Here is a 20,484-nt window from a genome sequence, read left to right on the forward strand (position 1 = left end):
CAATGTAAATGAGATTCATCTTTGACGACTTTCAATAGCTCACCAGGTTCTTCTGGTGCATTGAAAATAGATGGCGCAAAACGTCTCATTTCATGATCATTGCAGGTGTTCAGAGGCAAATTTTTCACTGTGTGGAAAGAACCAACGGAATAGTGGATGAGTCATCATGTGACCCTTTAACCCGACCTGATGACAACCAAACCACCTGTAACAAGGAGCCTTGTCCAGCTATGTGAGTTTGAGGAGACATTACTTGCAACAAGAGCCATATATGCAATTTGCCTTTAATGACATTTTGTTCAAGGTCAGCATCATTGACTCTTATAATTTAACTCAAGGTTATATAATCAAGTACACAGTACCATAAAGAGTTGGTAGAAGTCCATTGTTTTTTTAGTCAGAAAATCACCGTACTCTGCACTCAGTATTGTCAGTTCTCTTTTAAATTCCTATTTCACTTCCAATGGCAACAGACAAGAAAGATCATTTTTGATGCGTCATAAAACATTTCAAGTGTAAGAAAAAGTGACTTTGAAGAGGAAACAGCATTGAAGAGTAGTAGAATCGCTTTGAAAAATGTTTCACTCTTATGGACACTTTAACTTTAAATCTATGAAAAATCGCAAGACTGGGTCAAGTATACACATTCACCTGACACTTGACTCAATAGTTTATTTCTTGCTTAAAAGTACATCTCGAAAAAAAATTAACGGCAGGTTCTTGCTTGGCCAACGTGCTACTACTGACACTGCTACTTAACAAACACATGGGCCAATGAGTAATAGTCAGAGCCAGTCTCAAATAGATGTTGTGCCCCCTCAAACTAAATCCCCCGAAAATATATGATATATTTCCTATATTGTTAATATCATCTCAGGCCTCTGTCCTTTGCTCCACTTCTTAATGTCTTGCTTGCCCCCTCAAATATAAAATATATCAGAATCAGAAGCTGACTTATAAATTATGAGACTTGGACTAATCAATAATAATTCCATTCATTATCTGAATCTAATGTTTAACCGCCGATCGTGCCGCAAAGTAGGTTAGAAGCGTGTGTGTGTTTGCATTGATGCATTAAGCCACGCGTGTACGCACGCATGCAGTTGTTTGCTCTAAAAGGTCAAATGCTTGAGTTATTGTCTCTGGGGTCTACTGTGAAATTTGACAGTGACCATCACAATTATGTCACAATTCAACTAAATCTGTGTCCCTGAGTGCAGATGGTGGGTGGGTGAGTGGCAGAAATGCTCTGCAAGCTGTGGAAGCTCTGGTGTGACTAAAAGAACAGTGTTGTGCATACAAGCCGTCAGCGTGGAAGATCAGAAAGCCCTCCCGCCCAGTGAGTGTGAACACATCCCAAAACCCGAGTCCATTTTGTCCTGTAACACAGAGATCCCATGCCCGGCCGATTGGACCACTGGCAGTTGGTCAAAGGTGAGTGTAGCCTGGAATACAACTGTTAATATAAACATTGCAGGAGAAATATTGTCAGCGTTATAATTCAACATCGTTTTTACGTGCGGGATTTCATGCTTGTTTTTTGTTGTTGTTTAGTTTCGGGTTTAAGTCTTTCCTATTGTGTTGAAAGCCTATAGGATAATAATTTTACTATTTACCATTTCCAGTTCCTATTTTCTCCCCAAACACATGGTGTGCCAGAAAAGATTCTTTTGCGATCCTCCACAGTTCCATTGTCACGGCAACCGTAATGCCATCCACATCTTTAAAACAGGTCCCTTGATGACCCCATTACCTTGAGGAAAAATTCTGACAAAGGCACAGTTATCGTTAATGGAAACTAACAAACTAACTAAAACTAAATTTTAAAAAAACGAACTGAAACTATAGCTTACATTTATGAAACTACTGCAAATAAAAGTAACTATAATTACAGTCTTTGTCTATTAATACATGAAGTTTCAGGCTTCGTGTTAAATTTATCTATTTATTTATTGCTGTACACCTGTCAGTTGTTTGAAAATTGTAGTTTATTTACATTAACACACATATTTTTTTCAATTATTTGTCCTTTTTTTTAATCCTGCACATGACAAATTGAATTCTCTCTCTCGAATCATATAGTGATAAATCCCTACCTATAAGGTGGTAGGGATTGTCCGATGCTTTGGGCATGGTGAGCACATTTGTTGTCATTGGTGATGCTACCCCGAATTGACCTGACACAACCTCGCCTGCATCTAATGAAGCAAACACGGCAGCTGGTTAATCGTCTGGCTCACATTAAAGGAGAAGATCATATTTTATTGTATGAAATACGAACATCTTTTGGGACATTAGGTCTTGAACTTTTTCCAACACATCATCTCAGTTCGCATAAATCCAACTCACAGCGTTGGAAAGGTGAACTTGGCCTTGGACTTTATTTTTACAGTTGATAATATTTCACAGTGGATTCAGCACGTTTTTTTACTGATATACAGTATATCAAGAAAAGGGCAGGACTTGAATAATAATAATAATTATTGCATGTAACCATTTTTATTGGGAGCCTTGAAACAGTCCTGAGTCCTCACCAAAAAAGTCAGCTGAAAAATGCCCCAACTCACTTGAGAACAAGTGCTAAGGAAAATGGATGGATGGAGATATTCAAAATGACTTTGTTTCACACTCACTATATTGGTCCTTGACCTGACAGCATTGTCTCAAGCAAAACACTTGTGTTTTATTGTGCTCACCATGCTGCAACTTTTAAGTCGTCAGCTTTCGAGCAGATGCTTGAAGATTTTTGTGCCAAAAGGAGATAGTGTTTGGAGCTGTTCAAAATTTCCCCCAGTTTAGGAAAAGAATGTTTCTACTTGCCCCAAATAATTCCATCTGGCACTTTTCTAAAATCATTCCATCTTGCACAATTTTTAATTTTATGATCATTTGGACTCACATGAAGGTCTTGACCAGCCATTTTTTTTTTCAGTGTCAATCGTAACTTTCACATTTTAGATTTAACGTGAGATTTCGTTTTTTGTCAAAGAAAATGAAGTATTTTTATAGCTCGGATTTCATTCATTCATCATCTGAACCGCTTATCCTCACGAGGGTTGTGGGCGTGCTGGAGCCTATCCCAGCAGTCTTTTGGCAGGAGGCAGGTACACCCTGAACTGGTCACCAGCCAATCGCAGGGATTTCAATAGGCATATATATAATCCTGAGCATGGACATTCATACATATTATGTCCCAAAAGTGTTTTTATGACATTTTAATTTCAACAAATAGCAAAAAAATACATTACAGTGGGTGTTTGAGAAGAGATCAGCTTTGTAAATATAGGACAAGTAAATGTTGCCTGTCATAGAATTGCAAGTAGGCGTTGCATGCTTTCACTTTGTCAAAGTGGCTGCCACAGTGAGAGATTGAACTAATGGATTCTGTCATCGCCTTGTCCATGCAGTGTTCACTAACGTGTGGAAGAGGACTACGTCGGCGTAACGTTACCTGCTCCAGAAACACTGGTGTTGACTGCGACCTGCAACAGAAGCCCATCTCTCTTAGTACCTGTTCGATTCAGGACTGTCCACAAATCGTGGATAATTTTGGTGACATAGACTCATCTGGAAGTGGATGGACAAGTGAAGACGTGTTCAATGAAATTAACTTCATACCTGTGGCCAAACTGCCTCCGAAGTACAGTCCCACCAAAGTCCAATTAAAAAATGATAATCCAAATGGCTTGAATAACATTTTTGAGGACTTTCATTATCACAATAAGATCGAAAGTGAAGACAATGCTCCTAAAGTGGATGACTTTTACTATGACTACAACTTCATCAATTTCCATGAAGACTTATCAAACGAGAGTGGCGAAATAGATTTTTTATATGAGGAAGAACCAACTGGTCGTGTAAAGGGCACAAGTCATTCTTCAAAACCTGCAGAAACACATAGCAATACTAAAAACAACCTGAAGGACAACGGAAACCCTGAGGATGGAGGAGCCGCTCAAAAGCACTCTGGGGGTTTTGACGATTACCTTGCTGAGGATTATCTTCTGCCTGTGTCCACCACTCGGTCACCACTGGGACATTCACTCCGAAAAGATGGAAAAGAAGCTCTTCTGTGGTCTGAAAACAATAACACAAGCCCCCCTCTGGATGACACTACCAGGGAGCCCACACAGAGTAAAAATATGGGGCAAGATAGAGAAGATGTTAAAAATAACCACAATTCCACAGAGGAGGAGAATCACTCTGGGGAATTCACTCCATCACACGCTGCTACGGTTCCTCGAATACACACTGAGAACAGTCACACTGTCACATTGACAGCGAACACCCGAAGAGAGGACGATTTAAAATTGCACCAAACTTACACCATGCCACAGTTTACTACCCTTAAGGTTTTAAAATCCTCAGTGCCAGGAAATTTAGGAGATTCCGAATTAGATCTTACACAAGCTACCAGTGAATCCAAAACATTTTCACCTGATCTTAGATTGGAAAATGTGCATCCAACCCATCTCAGTCCAGACTTGGTTACCATTAATGATGATTCCAGCATGTCTGGCAGTGGCCTCAGTGTGACCTCACTGCCTTCCTCTGACAGTTCCACTCCTCTCTCTTTCCCAGATCTGTACATGTCAGGTAATCAAAAGGCCCCTGATGACACCATGTTGTCTGCTGGAACACAATTCCAGCCGCCTACGAACCAGGAAGGATACACTCAGCCTCCCCCAGATGATTTTCAGCCAGCAACAACGGAACAAACTCTAACAGAAGCCTCTCCTGGAAGGCCTGAAGCAGATTCCTCTTTGTACACATTAGAACTTCCATTTGATGACTACGACTACAATCAAATTTCAACTCCCCCGATTGTAATATCTGGTATTACGAATGATCCTGACTCTTCACGCGTTGCCCCAATGTTGACCACTGCAGCCACTCAACTTATCACCACACAAAAAACAATGAGGAATATCTCACCAACCCAACAGTCGTATCTTTGGACACTTCCTCACACAATATCCGAACATACACCAGCCGCCACACAAGTTGCAGCTTTTTGGGTCACCGGCAACTGGAGTTCCGTAAGTCTTTGTGAATCAATTCCACTCTTGTTGCATTATAGCAGAGGAACAAAAGCAGCTGTCTCATTTCTTTTTCTTGTTTGAATTGGTTGCCTGCAGACTTTTAAGTGAAAGAAATCATTTAACATGATTCATTGACTGAATTTGCCTTGATCTGCTGTATATTTTTCAACTATTTTACACACGGATAAGACGAAGCATTATACTAGAAATGAACTGAGGTTGCGCATGTGGTCACATGCTCATTCGGTGAACAGCTTTTTGTTTGTTGGGATTTGTGACTGTGACATTCTGGACAGTGCTCCACGAGCTGTGGTCTGGGTGCCATCTGGAGGACTTTGACCTGCAGTACTGGCTCTGAGTCTGATTGTGACTCAGCCAAGAGGCCAACACCTGCCCAGCGTTGTTACTTGCGCCCCTGCTCCATGTGGAGAGTTGGGGAATGGACGAAGGTGAGCTGGGTCTTGTTTGTTTGTTCTTTTCATTTTTTTGGGCTGTTCTCTTTTGGGACCTTGAATTTTCAATCCTGGAATTGCAAATGCTGTTGATTTGTTTGTTTACATTCAGCACTTTTAGGCCAGTTGATGGCTTTGAGGCAAGAAATTGTGATTGATTATTCTTTTTAACCCTTGGGTCCAGACTGGGCTTTCTCTGTCATTAGTTTAAGCAGGAGTGGGCAATTACTTTTTCAGAGTGGCTGTGTGAAAAACTAGTTGTAGAAGGCATGTTAACATTTCAACCTCAGATAGTTCCATTAATAATTCAATGTATTTCTAAGCATAAGATTGTATTGCTTTAATAATCTTCTGAACGTACTTGTGTTTTTATGCTATTTGCATAAGAATTGTGGAAATAAAGAAAATTAGTCATGCAAATACATTGAGCTTATACTTTTACAAGTGTGCTGACATGAGCATCAACTCGTATAAGTCATTCCGAGTTGGGACTCCTAATTGATTATCAGGATAAATCCCCCTGGCTCGTTTTGACTGTATAGGGATGTTGCATTGTCACCAAAGAAAATCGACAGTTCAGAATTGTCCCTTAAATATAGCCACAATGTTGCTTAGTTAGTAACAGTAAAGACACAATTAGTTGCTCTTGCATGATGGTACCGCCTACTCACATCCACATCAAAATAAAAGCACTGGTTTCAAAATTATAGCATTGCATAGTTTTTTTTCGTTTTTAGTGTTTTTACATTCCATAAATATGGTGAGGGCCAGTCGAAGACCGGGAATAGGCCTAATGAGGCCCCTGGTAATCTCTGCCTTGAAGGCTTTTGAATACATGCATGTTTAATAAAATATCTAACAGTGTTAATCCATCAACTCAGCCACCAATGTTTTTAAATAGTGAATCCCAGTTAAAATCATGTCCCCCTCAGCGCAATCAGAGTGGAAGTCTTCAATGTTACATTCCTGAAACTTGCACGGTATACCTATTCCTTGTTATTTATTTATTTATTTATTTATTTATTTATTTATTTATTTATTTATTTATTTATTTATTCATTCATTCATTCATTTTATTTATTTGTTGGAATCAATAAATACTTGAGGTGCCTTGACTTGGTACAATATTTGTAAACAGGCAGCCAAAACTGCTGAATAAGCCCACTAAAAATCAGATACTTTTAGAAGAAATCATATGACTGGATATATTTTTGCAGTGTTCCAGGAATTGTGGCGGTGGAATAAAATCCAGAGAGGTCCAGTGTTTCGACATGCGAGATCAGAGACCTCTACGACCTTTCCACTGTCGGGCAATGTTCTCCAGGCCACATAGCAATATGCCCTGCAACATTCGACCATGCCTGGAGTGGTACACTTCTTCCTGGGGACAGGTGCCTAGCACTTTAACTGTGATATTTGCTCCTCCTGCAAAACCGACTTTGACTGCCTCAAGGAGAGAAATAGAATGTTTCTGACAATATGCTTCGTATCACTTTTAAACCAGATTGACATTTTGTGATCCCTATTTACTGCATGCTACCGAGCTGAGTACAAGCTTTTTTCGTTTATTTCACCATTTTATTTCAAAGATGATTCACTCTGAGGACTTGGCTTGCTTTCTATTTCCTGAAGGCAATATATTCTTTTCACTATACATCATTACGAGGTTGCGCCTGTCTCACCTTTCACCCTCTACACAACATTGCTGTTGTGTGTGTGTGTGTGTGTTTGTGTGTGTGTGTGCGCGCGTGTGTGCGTGCGTGTGTATTGAGCTCAGTGTTCAGAGGTTTGTGGAGGTGGAGGACAGCAACGACTTGTCACCTGCCCAGAGGAGGACCTCTGTGACCCTGAATTTAAGCCCAGCAGCATCCAGCCATGCAATACTCAGCCTTGTGCTCAGTGGCTAACTGGTTCTTGGGGACAGGTACGCTCTATTGAAACATACACAGTATGTAGAAATTACATGTGAATTATATTTTACCACTCCTTCAATGGTATGTTTTAATTTTGGAAAATTATTATGGATATATGATCTTAATCTTGGTCAGACATGACTAAGACATACAAAGAGTAAACGCTTGTGTAAATTAACCATTGGTGAAAATTTGATCCCCTAGCCAGTGGTTCGCAACCTTTTTTGGTCTTGTGCACTCCTGACTCCTTTTGTCATGTAGATAAAGCATTTGTTTTATAAGTACAGCCCATACCATGAGTACCCCCTCACAAATATCTGCAGAAGTTGAACGTAACACACAAAATATAATTTGTCCTTAATTTTAACATTTAATTATCAGGCATTTCCTTCTTTTCAAATCATATTAAACATTAAAAAATAAATAAATAAATAAATCTAAATAAATCCCTAATGAACTTGCCTTTGTAACTTATACATTGCTTAGAACATTTACAACACAAAACTGGAGCTCATTTGAATAAACTCCCTTTAGGCATTGCAACTTTAATGAGATGGAGCGAGACAGTATTTTTATTTATTTTTTTTATTTTTTTTATTTTAAAGTAAAATTACTTATTTATAACATTTTGACAGCAGACAAGAACATTTACAGTATCCACACCTTTGAAACAAGTTGCAGCACACACACCATTTTGTTGAAGGGTTTAAAAAAAATCATCATAAAAATGAAATGTTTTCACAGCACGTAACCCTTGAAATATGCTCATGTCCCCCTGACTGGGGAAACTCTGCCTTCACGGCACAAGTGCACTTGTCAAATTGCTTCATTCAGCCACGTATGATTTTTGTGACGAGACACACAAACCAGTGATCATGACTTCTTTGCCAATCATGGCTCCTTCTGTCACCTTCCCACATGACTGCTTATGCCAGGGCTCATAGCTCCATGAAAAAGAAGAAAACAAAAAAAACGTATTTTGCTCAACATGAATACATCCCTGCAGAATTATTATATAGCCTTGCAGTGACAAAATACTCTCAAAACTGAGCCACTGAATCAATATAAAAACATTTTTGAGTTGCCTGGAGAACTTGGCCATCGATTTAAAAAACAAACGCACAATGACAAGTTTGAATGTGGCTTTATTGGTGCATTCCTTATAATGTTTCCATTCTCAGACACTGAGACACTGTGGTTTGTAAAATAGAATTCAACAGATACTAGATTGGAATAGCTGCCATACATATGCTAGATAAGGTAATTAAAGAAATCTGAAACACTTTTTTTCCCCAATGCTGCATTTTCAAACTACTGTATAACTCAATCACCCCAGTGAATCTGCATGTCACACTATTATTTATAACCAAGCTTTTGACACTTTAATTAGCACTTTCTGCAACATTTGAAGTGACTTTTATGTATTACGAGTGACACATTTTTCCCTTTAGTGCTCTACTTCCTGTGGCGGTGGAGTGCGGCGGCGACTTATCATGTGTGTTAACACAAAAGCTGAGACAGAAGAAGTGTTGAATGAAACTCAGTGTGGCCATGAGGTGCAACCGGGGAGCACACAAAAGTGTAACTTGGATAAGTGTCACGGGCACCCTTCTGGTAAGGAGTTAGAAATAATACCCACGCAATTAATAAGTGTGGCAACTCTCCATATAGCTTTTTTTTGTTTTGTTTGGGAGAAGATAAACCTTTGACTGAATTTGCATAACTTCAAAAGGCTCCTCCATTTAAGTAACAATGCATCTCAATCAACACATAATATGACAAAATATCTATTTGATGTAACTCTTAAAATCAGCATAACCCAATCATGCACATAATTTCACACATTTTTCTGATTGTATTATTATACCATTTGTTGCATGCTTTCTAGCCCTCCTCTCAAATGAAGACGACAACTGTGAAATGAGGTTTCAAGTGTCCAATAACAGATGTGACTACAGGATCCTTATAATCGGTTCAAACAAAATGGTGGTTGGAGCAAAACTAAAATCCACTGTTAAATCAATCATCTTTATAGCAAACAAATATTAGCGTCTTTCGCTTCAGAAAAGAATACTTTTGAACTAGAGTGTGCAGAGACCTCTGGAGGGGCCCGTGCTCAAAGTTGAAAAAGAGGGAAACTGAGGTTTTATTATTATTATTATCATCATTAACCAACATCATTATTATTGTGGAAACATTACAAATATACAGTAACATAAAGAAAATGCAGTTGTCTGGCCATGCAATCTGTAACTCCTAACAAAACAGAAACCTAGAGCTCCTTTCACTGAAAGGCTTCCGATGAGGTATGAGGTCGGAGCTTTAGACAATGGCTGACATATTGCTTGATTTTGAGGGAAAAAAAATGCACATGTAGCAGAGAATAAGCAAATGTGGTTAAAATAGTATAAATGTTATTAACAGACCGTCAATGTGACTCTTTTTTTTTTTTTTTTTCAGTTTGAAAGCAGTAAACTGCAATCTATGATACAGGTACATAAGAATAGCTCTTTGTGCATCACAATATTTCAACTCAAATCAGCCACTGATGATGTTCCACATTGCCATTTGTTGATTACTGTTTCTATATTGGGCCTGCTGGAGCCCTAGAGATGCGTGAAGCGGGTCAAGCATAGCCAATAGAAGAAAAGACATACGCAGGAAATGAGGCATATTTAGTTGCAGCTGGTGCCTTTGTAGCCCTCTAATGCAATCAAATGTTTATGATGGCATACACGTCTAACCTATCACGTTAGATCATGTTTAATGGTCTGCGCTTTTGCACTCTGCTCGTCTTTCCATATCGGATTTTTAATCTTTAGAAAGAAATATCCATAGTCCAGGGATCAACCGAATAGTTTTAAATAATAAAGTAATAAAACTGGCCTAGAAAAGTGGAATACATTTAACTTAATATTTTGTTGCATAACCATTGGACATTTGCTGTAGTCCAATAAATTATATCGTCTCGATGAGACAATGAGAATATTAACATTGTCTAATACAATGTCTAGAAAAGCAGGCTAATACTAAAAATTCTGCACATATGATACATTATATATAGTATAGCCCTCCCCTGACAACTAATGATACCTTGCATTTTAATCACTGGCAAGGAAAATGTCTCCAAGCAGCAGTTAATGTCCAGTATATGTAGGCTATATTTAATATTTGAGTGAGTGGGTTAGCGAGCTTATGTTAGCATCTGTTCAAACAAGTAAAATGGCCAATCTCAGCAGTATTCACCTATTTTATGGCACCGTCTATAGAAAAGTGATATTTTAGTCCAGTTGTTTCAGTTGTAAATGTGAATGGTTAAATTGTAACCGTTCGATTGGTAGTGACCAGTCCAGGGTCTCCAGCCGCTCACCAAATCCGGGATTGGAAAGTGGATATCGAGACAGTGAGAAAGCATTGTATAGTGTTCTAGGGAGTAGTTTGTCCTCCATTGTTTATTTCATTTTATTTTCCATCATTTATGTCATTCGTTCTAAATGAAAAAAGCATAATAGACAAACAGATGTTCTCCGATCTAGAAAGAAGACCTGTCTTATTTTATCTGCCTCTTTTGTGCAAGAATTAAGTAAAATACTGTTACATAAAGAACAACAAAAAATAAAACATAATGTTTTAACTTTTTAAGTTAATGTCAAACGCAAGAACAACAATGGTGTACGATCAAACGTATAAAAATGCCATTATGGGCCATATTTTGGTAAACATGTGTTTGTGCAGTCAGCATATATACACGGACGCATCTTCATTTTAGTGCTGGGGCAAGTGTAGTTTTACCATGTTTGGCAGACCCGTTGAGCCTTGGTATTTTTTACGACATGCCCTTGCCCAATTTGGTGACAGAAAGTAGATTAATCTGTATTGGCAGATTACATGCAAAACAGATTTAGGCTGGGAGTGTTTCTGTCAATCAGTACTTTACCCGGTTAGTTACGATTACAAGAACCCACTTCCGTCCTTGCTTCGTCCGTCCTTTTTTAAAAGCTTCTCGTCCTTTGCCAAAAATTGGAGGAATGCCCATAACTGGATCATTTATATGTGACAGCCATTAACTTTGCAGTCTGTTGCATCACACCAAGGAAGGTACTGATCCCATTGCGTCATGTACAACTTATGATACAAACATTTGCATCTAGTGGAGAAAAAGTGTTCAGTACGTGGAGGAACTCTGAAGTACTTTCAGTCAGGAATTGCAAACCCTAGAGGACTTCACAATCACCATATGTTAGAAGGATAGGGCTCACTCAGAATAGCTGACGAACTGCAGTTAAATATTTGTCTTCTTTTAAAGTCATCAAGCTCCCCCTTTGGCCTCCACGTAATGCTAACAGGAAGGCATGGGCTGTTTTATCTTTTTTTTTCTTAACCCCCATGATGGCACTTTTGATTACAAAAAGGCTCTTGTGATCTATTGAGTGCTTCCTACCACTTCATAATGAGACAAAAAGATATCGAAAGCAATGAGTGAAAGGATTCTTGCAAAATTCACTCAGTCTTGCTGAATGCCCTGTTTTATTTATATCCCACTATGGAGCAGTCTCAGTTCTATGCAAATCTCTGGAGAAAGTTTGAAAAAGCCATGTGTTGTTCTTCAGTCAGTGCAGTACATCTATATGGTGACCTTGTTTCATAGCAGATGATCGCATAGCATTCCCTTATGCTGCATGACAGTCAGCTATAGGTCTAGCAACCACAGCAGTGCACTTTACATACTTTTATGAGTTCTCTCGTGAGAGACAAATGATCCAGCTTTCAATGTAGTTGCATCATGGTTATAAATTATAATATACACGGCTGCATTGGTGTAATTTGGAAATATCAATGTACAGAAAATCTGAATAAGAATATTTCTCCCTTAACTTTGTGTGCACAGACCCCAACATTTCTTTTTCAGCAACATAAGCAGAGGAGAATTCACTAAGAAGAAATCCAGATGTTTCCTTTCCTCCCGGATAGTGATACAGTCCCAAAAAAGGAGAAACAAATCTGGAACAGTGAACTTAAAAAAATATATTTTAATCACTTATTTCACCCAAGGCACTCCAAAGTCAGTTTTTTGGCACATGAAACTCATGAAACTGAATAAGTTTATTGCACATGTCAACAAAGGTTTGAAGTTGTCCCACATTTCCATCTGTTGGTCACTTCTGTGTCCGTCCCCCAAACAGGGGAGGTTTGTCTCCGTGATCGTCTCACCTCCCGCTTCTGTCAGACTCTACGCTGGTTGGGCCGTTGCCAGTTGCCCAACGTGCTCGCGCAGTGCTGCAAAACCTGCAAGCAACAACCGGGCCGGGCCAGCCGCATCAATCACCAATGAGCACTCATCGTTAAAAGTATGGATTTTATCACCTCAACAGACTGCCGGCTAAACTTCTCTGTTTGCTAATGGAGGGAACGTAAATGTTTAGTTTCACTTTGTAGATAATATATTGCAAAACTCTCACTGACAAAAAGCTACAGAAGATAGTGCTCTGCCATGATTGCACATCAATGTAGCCAGCTTAGAATACACCGTATATATACACTAGAAAAACTAAATTTGTGGTTGGTAGCAGGTACGATACAAATGAATGTATAAATGAAATAGCTAAATACACATGTACCGAGTGTGATAAAACAATGTCAGGTGCTTGCATTCTATAAGTGTCTTGTTTACTAGCACTTAATTACTGCACATATTCAGCTAACAAAGGGTGACTCACAGCAGATGTGCTAGTATATGTAGAAGTGGAAGATGATTGCGGGGATACAAAATTTAATTGTCTCGTCTTGGCAGATGATTTGGCATCAAATGTTTGAACATTTTTGGTCAGATACGTACATTGAACAAAAATTCAGCTGTGCACTGGTCCGTAGTTCTCAATCTCAAAACAAATCTCTGTACAAGGACAGTGAAAGGGTAATACATTATCCACTGTGTGCATTTTTAATGTTTAATGTGATCAAAGCTGCAGAAAATTTGGTGCTCAAGGCCACATGGCCTCCTTAATTCAGGTGAGGCATGGGCAGGCCCAGTGCCTTTATTAAATATTTCAATATTGTACCTTTCATGTCATTTCAGATTATGGATCGTCAATTAAGTAGCAATCAAATCTAGCTTTTCATTACTTACCGCATTGTCCCGACTATAAGGCGCACCGGACTATAATGATACATTCAATGAATGGCCCATTTTAAAACTTTGTCCTTATATAAGGCGCACCATTCATGCATCATGTCAGATTTTTAATCCAAATCAAATCGTTCTCCATGTTATCTTTTTTATTTCGACTTCAGACGCAACAAATTACTTTATAATCACAAAATAATGATCCATAGTCTTTTTGATTCATGATCCATAGTCTTCAGCGGGCCACTTATGATTGATTTCATGACACAATGCTTCGGGCCAGTTTAAATTTAGGAATTTGGTCCATATATAAGGCGCACTGGACTATAAGGCGCACTGTCGGCTTTTGAGAAAATTGTAGGTTTTTAGGTACGCCTTTTAGTCCGGAAAATACCGTAGATATATATGTCAAGCTCATATTGTGGTCCAGGTATTGTGAATTCTATTTTGGTTTTTATTTGGTCATTTCTCCACTTAAAGGCACTGTGGTACATGTAAGGGTAGTGTTTTTCTTATCTTTTTTTTTCTTTTTTTTTGAAAGCTTCTCTGAAACAAAATTGGCAACCACAAAGTACAAAGTTATCTGTCTTTAGGGTTTTACTAAAATATTCTTGATGTAGCATAATAAATCAGAATACACAGTAGTGTGTCTCATGACAAATGATAACAATCTGCTGTCAATCACTTTGTGTTGAAATGAAAGGAACAAAACAGCTTTTATCGCCTGTTGGTAACATATAAATCTGTGACTGCTAATAAGACTCTAAAATTTGTTTTCTTAATGTGTTTTGTACCTTCACTAGGTCACTAGGTCACTAGGTTTTTGATTGTAATTTATGTATTGTAAGTATTTCTCAGGTCAGCAACCAGCACAGGCCTGAAGTACCAGGTTAACCAAGAATACATTTCACATAATGACATGTAAGATTTTATTAGGACCCGGGCAGCGAATGCGGTGACAGCAGTATTGTTTTTGTAGTTTGCTGTTGTAATTTAATTTAATATTTTATTAACATTAAAGGCTACTACACATTAACTCTGTATACTGTAATCAATTACTCCTACCAGCGCTCCAAATGAAATCTAACTAACTTAAAGCTGTGATACACTTTTTTGAGTGGATTTTCTTGGCCCTGTGATTGTGATTTTATTGTAACTCAAAGTAAGAGCTTTAAAACATTGCTGATAGCACACTGCAATAAGCATTTCATTCATTGCCATGGCAACCCCTGCACACGTCTCATGTTGTCTTACCATTGGTGCTATTGTTACTAACAGCTGTGTGCTGGCCGTGTTTGTATTTGCTTTGCCAAATGCTAGAATATTTCAGGTTTATTTGAAGACATGATGTTGTAATGGTGTTCAGCACAAAAATTGATCGGCTCAGCACTTGATTGTCAACATTTGCAGTGACTTTATTCAATTTGTCTTACCACAGAGGCTTAAACACGAAACGTACTGCATAATAAACTGCATTAAAAAGAACATATTTTTCCACATAACTTTTTCCTTGTTTTTGTGAAGTATGCATTTAGACTCGAAATCATCTAGACCCAAACATCATTATGGCGTGCTCTAAACTTTAGAGCACGCCATAATGATGCATTTGATGCAACATTTTTCTATATTTATATATTAGCCGATACTCTTGATTTCATAGTGGTGGCCTGTGTTCTCAGCATAGGTGTATGTTGAAAACACCAAAGCAAGTTGTTTTCTTCATTTTGATGCAGTTGGTACAGATTTTTGGCCAAAATCCACTTTTTTGAAATCCAAATTTACTTTCTCATTATTTACTGAGGCGTCAGGGACAAGAAACCAAAGAAATACGTAATGGATATAAAATGTCTACACACCCCAGATGAAAGTCCAGGTTTTTGTGATAGAAGGAATGACAATGATAAGAGTACATATTTTCTGCAGCCTCTATTAACTGGGGATGAGTAATCTGCACACAACCATTCAAAATTCACTTTTACATTCAAACACTTCATAAATGGGAGAATTAAGCCCATATGTGTTCTGCAAGGGTTTTCATGACCTCTTAGAGTCGAGGTGTGTCGATGTTTTCCATGCACTTTAAGTGACACATGGAACACAACGTTTTTCATGAGGTCAAACATGAACACAACATTTTTCATGAGGGCAAAATGTTTATTTATCAATTCATAAACATTTTCTGTTCTCTTATAACACAGCAGTTTGATTTTACCCAGAAAATAATCTTGTATATATACTGCATGCATATTAAAATATGCACCCAAATACTAAAAAAAAAAAATACATATACGTATATATATATATATATATATATATATATATATATATATATATATATATATATATATATATACATGCACGCACACACACACATTTGTTTTGGGCATTCAAATTAACAGTGCCTTCCTAGGGTACTCAAGTATATCTGAATTCGGTGCAGCACTCTGATTACTAACCACACTGGTTACGGAATAAGCATTCAAACAGTTTACAATTCAACCATTTCACTGACAATGCCTGTTAATTGTTGAAAACTGGTAGAGATGGTTTTTTTTCCCCAAAAACCAAAGGATGAAATACAGTTTTACTGGACACAAATATACCATTCAAATGTACCACATGAATTTTAAATGTCAAACAATACACACTTGAGGGTGAATATTAATATTAATTCATTCCTCAGATATGTTCATATTATGCTGTGTGCTTTAAATAGAATCACATTATTCCACAAGGGGAAATTCAACACTGGGGTGTCTTGAGGCCTTGACCTGGCCCATGAACAGGGACTTGAGCCCTCCACCCTTTCAGTGGTTACCATTTTTGTCTTGTGTACTCCTGAAACCTTTCATCATACCATGAGTGTGACCTCACTCATACGCCTTCATGATAAGCTCAAAAAGTAGAACTGATTGAGTTAATTATATTATTTCATTATTAATTATTCAATATATATAAATATATTAATTATATTATTAATTTAATACTTTTATTTCATCTTCTTAATTTTACAATTTAATTCTCAGGCATGATCATCATTTTAACTCCAACATAAAAATATGTTATGTATCTGTTGCCTTGAATGAAATATTTAATATGAATCAAAAAATATACACCTAAATCTCGGTTTTACTGGCTTCGATTTGATGCGACTTTCTGTCTAACGCGGTTTGGTCATGGACCCCAAATTTTTTTTGTCATAATACATTTTCAAGTAGTATTTTAAATGGATGATATAAGGACCGTACAAAGCTGAATGACAAGCGCGTAAACCTTAGCGCTAGTGATTTGATGAATTTATGTGACCAATTTAAAGGCGTTGACAATAAGAAGTCGGGCTGTTTGAACTGTATAACTGCTTTATGACAGTGTTAGGGATCATCAGGATTGTTTTAGATCCGGAAAGGGGGAAGTTCACGGAAGCACCTCATCCACACAGTCACTCATTAGTCAAAGAATGTGGTCAGACACAGTAGTAGAATAAGTGGCTGCTTTATTCTCTCTTCCATCCAATTCACATAGCATAAAGATGACTTACTAAATCCGCGTGATATTGTCACCTGCGTATTACTTCTCTCTTATTAAAATGTCAACTCAAAGTGACGGACGGCAAACGATTCTATCAGCTCCCCAACATGTCTGACATAAATTAACGCAACAAAGGACCCCATCGGCCGCCTAAAAACATGCCTTTCTACGCAACACACTTTCGGGGTTAACGCGATTCCCAAATTCTGGACCCCAAAGTCTGTGTCAAATTGAAATTCAGGTGTATATTAAATGAAAACCAATACTAAAAATAATAGAATAAGTCCACTTCAAACAGCCATTCAAACTTTAACTATAAAGAACCAGTTGTACTAAGTGAGATACCTTTGACCCAACAGACACAAACATAAAACCTTGAAATGTTTGCAAACTTAATGAAAAAATTCAAATTAAAGCCGCACAGAGTAATGTCTGCTTGTTTATTCCTTACACCGGCCCAACTCAATAATCAACAGGTGGTAGAGTCACCATTTCGGTGAACTCTTCATAGTTAACAACTCCACTTGGTTTGATGTTTGCTTCTTTGAACAGCTCTTCCACTATCCAAAAAAAGAAAACAGAAAAAAGCTTTTAAAGAACGTTTCAAAAGACTGGAATGCTGCCAGAGAACTTAATTTCTAAGTGTTATTACTTAAAAGGTCAGCTCGGGGCTCCACTCAAGCTATTACTCAAAACCTTTGGGCTCAGCCAGCGAACACTGAACTGTTGGAATATGGAGAATCTAGACTTCTGTACAGTCTTACCAAAGTAGGCTGCAGGAGCGAAACAATTTATGATCATAAAGTACATTCATCACTGACTTATATTCCGAGCTATATTATTATATTTTATTCTCTTGAAATTTGTTAGACATCCACTCGAGTTCACTGGCAAAGCAATTCAGGTTTCCACAGTTGTAGGTAGGAGATTATTTCAGCTATGTAAACACTGGTGTGTGGCAGTATACCAAAATCTTACAAATTTGTAGTTGGTAGGATGTTCGATACCATTTCAAACAAATACCAATATGAAACTCTTGAGCAATGACGTTCCAATACCAAGTAACTGATGCAAAAAATTGTATGATAACTATGACAAATCATTTTACAGAAAGAGATTTTATTTAGTTCTGACATAAATCAGAACAGTCAATTTTGCAATAGAGAATATAAAAAACTTACTCTAAATGTAGGATTCTTTTATAATTAATATTACTTTTTCTTACCTTCTTTAACAGTAAGTTTCTCTCCCAACATGGTGAGCTTGGCTCTCAGTTCCGAGGCTTGAATGTATCCTTTCTTTTGTTTGTCTGTCATCCTAAAGGCTTCAAGAATTTCTGCCTTCGGGTCTTCCTGTTGTATCTGCCGGTGCATCATGGTCAGGAATGTAGAGAAGTCCAAGCTCCCTGACTTTTCTAAAACATAATGAACCAATTAGTATTTACTTGCTCAATTCAAGTGAAATAGTAACCATGAAACAGGCTTGTGTTATTGTACAAGTCTCTTAACACAACTAATCTTTTACAACATAATTTGTTTTACTCCGTTTATTGTGATATTTCCCCACACAAGAACAAAATGAATACAATTTAATTGCTTCCACCCATTAAGTCCACTAGGGTTTTTTTTTTTTCTGCACACAAAACAAGATGTACTGATTGCGGGCTCTGGTGTGTCAGTTTCATTTTACTACCAATTACTAGATTATATTCTGATTGTAAATTGAATATAATAATTTGTGGTGGTGAATAAATTATGTTTATTCATCATGTAATTAAATGCTTCAACCTAGGGAGATGTTTTGAGTGTCATAAGCAAGATGACCAAAAACAACTCAATTAATTTCCACTGAATAGTGGCACTGGAGCAACTTTCTCCAAATGTTAAAACTAGAATATGCAAGAGGATGGCATTTACTAAGGGGCTGATTTACATTGGGATTGTTTGGCCTTGTCAAAGATCTGAAATTTAATAGAGACCATTGTAATGAAAATGCAATTAATCCTACCACAGCTAAATTTATTTCAGAGAACTGTTGGTCTGTCAATGTTTGATTGCTTACTTACCAATTTTATGAACTTGAAAATGTCTTTCAATTTCACCAAGTGTGGGGCTTGTCCCAAGGCAGCGCATAACTGTGATCAGGTCCTTGACGTCAATCCTTCCCTTTTGTTTCTTATCATACAATGAGAAGCACTCCTTGAACTCTGCAAAGAAAATAATAGTGAATTGCGGTATGACATCTGTTAATCGACTAGCCAAAACCGTCTCATCAAACACGTTTTACTTGAAAGTAAAATTAACTTTCAGGAAGTAGATGACAATGCTCCATATGGCATTCTAAAGCACGCATTATTTCCATTTCACTGCCAACCCACTCATAAAAGGTAAAAATCAAAACAGACATATCGGCAAGTCCCATTCAAACATTCGTTTGTGAATGACGGGGAAGGAATGGTGGTGCAAAGTATGCGGTGAAGAAAACTTACCATTGATTTGAGCTGGTGTAAAGAATTTTGCCTATGTAATGAAATAATAAAGTATACAATTAAAAACTGTGAAAGTCAAAGTTTTGCAAGTACAAACACAAACAATTGTTCTTACCATTTCAAGTATTTAAGTGGATTCCCAGTAAGAAGAAATTGATTTCATGAAGTCTCTCCCTCCACCTGTTTAAAGTCCAGCACCAAGCCTATGTGTAATTTAATATGTGTTGCTGTGGAAACGCAGATACCAGATCCAAGGTGCAGCACAGTTTAACTCTATTCTTTCCAAGCAAGCAACAAGAGCAAGTTACAACATAACAACAAACTATTGATTTTAAGTACAATTGAGTTAAGATAAAAATAGACAATGCAAAGACAATCAAGTGCTTAAAGTGCAATATTACCTACTTATAAGTCAGATTACAGAGCTGATCATTTTCTGATGGTGGGCGAAAACAATGAATCATGCAATCAATAAGGACTTATTTAGTAATTTTACCAGTGATTTCACCATTCGGGATCAGGAACATCTTCGAACCCTCTTCCTCCTCGGAAAAGATCTGTTACCTTTGCACATTTGGCTGAAGCTTGTTCTAACATGTTTCTTTTTGGCTGTATATTGGACACTAGATAGGAACGAGGGCCAATTTAATTAGAAAACTATATAAAACAAATGCTGGGCCGCGTCAATCTGAAATGGAGCAGCCATTCGGGGAATTGTCCTGAATTTTCCACTTACCGCCCCCGCAATGGATACTGTGCATCCATCCTGGGAAGTTTGTAGCTTCAGTGGAAGCTACAAAGTTGACATGTCTTCGACAGTGGTACGTTGAAATGGCAATTTCTCATAGGAAGGCGTGTCAGTGAAATTGAGGTTTTATCAGAGTGCATGGGCCTGATTTCAATGTAAGGTGCACTTTTCAGATATATATCACAATGT

General features: G+C 37.7%; 2 protein-coding genes across 5 annotated transcripts in view; one reads left to right on the forward strand and one right to left on the reverse strand.

The window, feature by feature from the left end:
- adamts7 (ADAM metallopeptidase with thrombospondin type 1 motif 7) overlaps window positions 1–20,484 on the forward strand; it is a 70,142-nt gene that overhangs the window by 45,096 nt on the left and 4,562 nt on the right. The window contains exons 17-25 of one of the 4 annotated variants that reach the window (XM_088372276.1): window positions 106–232; window positions 1,221–1,434; window positions 3,408–5,039; window positions 5,339–5,491; window positions 6,712–6,885; window positions 7,272–7,418; window positions 8,859–9,021; window positions 9,868–9,900; window positions 12,591–12,731. In XM_088372276.1, coding sequence (XP_088228402.1) covers window positions 106–232; window positions 1,221–1,434; window positions 3,408–5,039; window positions 5,339–5,491; window positions 6,712–6,885; window positions 7,272–7,418; window positions 8,859–9,021; window positions 9,868–9,872 — 2,615 coding nt within the window. In that variant the 3' untranslated portion in view covers window positions 9,873–9,900; window positions 12,591–12,731. Of the gene's footprint in view, window positions 1–105; window positions 233–1,220; window positions 1,435–3,407; window positions 5,040–5,338; window positions 5,492–6,711; window positions 6,886–7,271; window positions 7,419–8,858; window positions 9,022–9,295; window positions 9,796–9,867; window positions 9,901–12,590; window positions 15,017–20,484 lie in introns of those variants that run through there. The other 3 variants (XM_088372273.1, XM_088372274.1, XM_088372275.1) reach the window with 3 other exon arrangements.
- On the reverse strand, window positions 17,008–19,780 carry calml4a (calmodulin-like 4a). Its single transcript, XM_088372281.1, has 5 exons — window positions 19,663–19,780; window positions 19,548–19,578; window positions 19,125–19,265; window positions 18,285–18,473; window positions 17,008–17,619 (listed from the first exon to the last, which is right to left on the reverse strand). Exons 1-5 carry the CDS (start codon window positions 19,663–19,665, stop codon window positions 17,522–17,524), a joined length of 462 nt encoding a protein of 153 aa, XP_088228407.1. The 5' UTR covers window positions 19,666–19,780; the 3' UTR covers window positions 17,008–17,521.

This window comes from Syngnathus floridae, chromosome 3 (assembly GCF_059516105.1).
Source record: "Syngnathus floridae isolate MCC-2025c chromosome 3, RoL_Sflo_1.0, whole genome shotgun sequence".
Lineage (NCBI taxonomy): Eukaryota > Metazoa > Chordata > Actinopteri > Syngnathiformes > Syngnathidae > Syngnathus > Syngnathus floridae.

What these genes read in the sequence shown, in the direction of transcription:
- calml4a (XM_088372281.1), bottom strand. An exon ending in TACACCAGCTCAAATCAATG is followed by an intron (nt 19,266 to 19,547) that starts GTAAGTTTTCTT and finishes TTTTCTTTGCAG; the next exon opens with AGTTCAAGGAGTGCTTCTCA. An exon ending in GAAACTTACTGTTAAAGAAG is followed by an intron (nt 17,620 to 18,284) that starts GTAAGAAAAAGT and finishes TTTTTTGGATAG; the next exon opens with TGGAAGAGCTGTTCAAAGAA.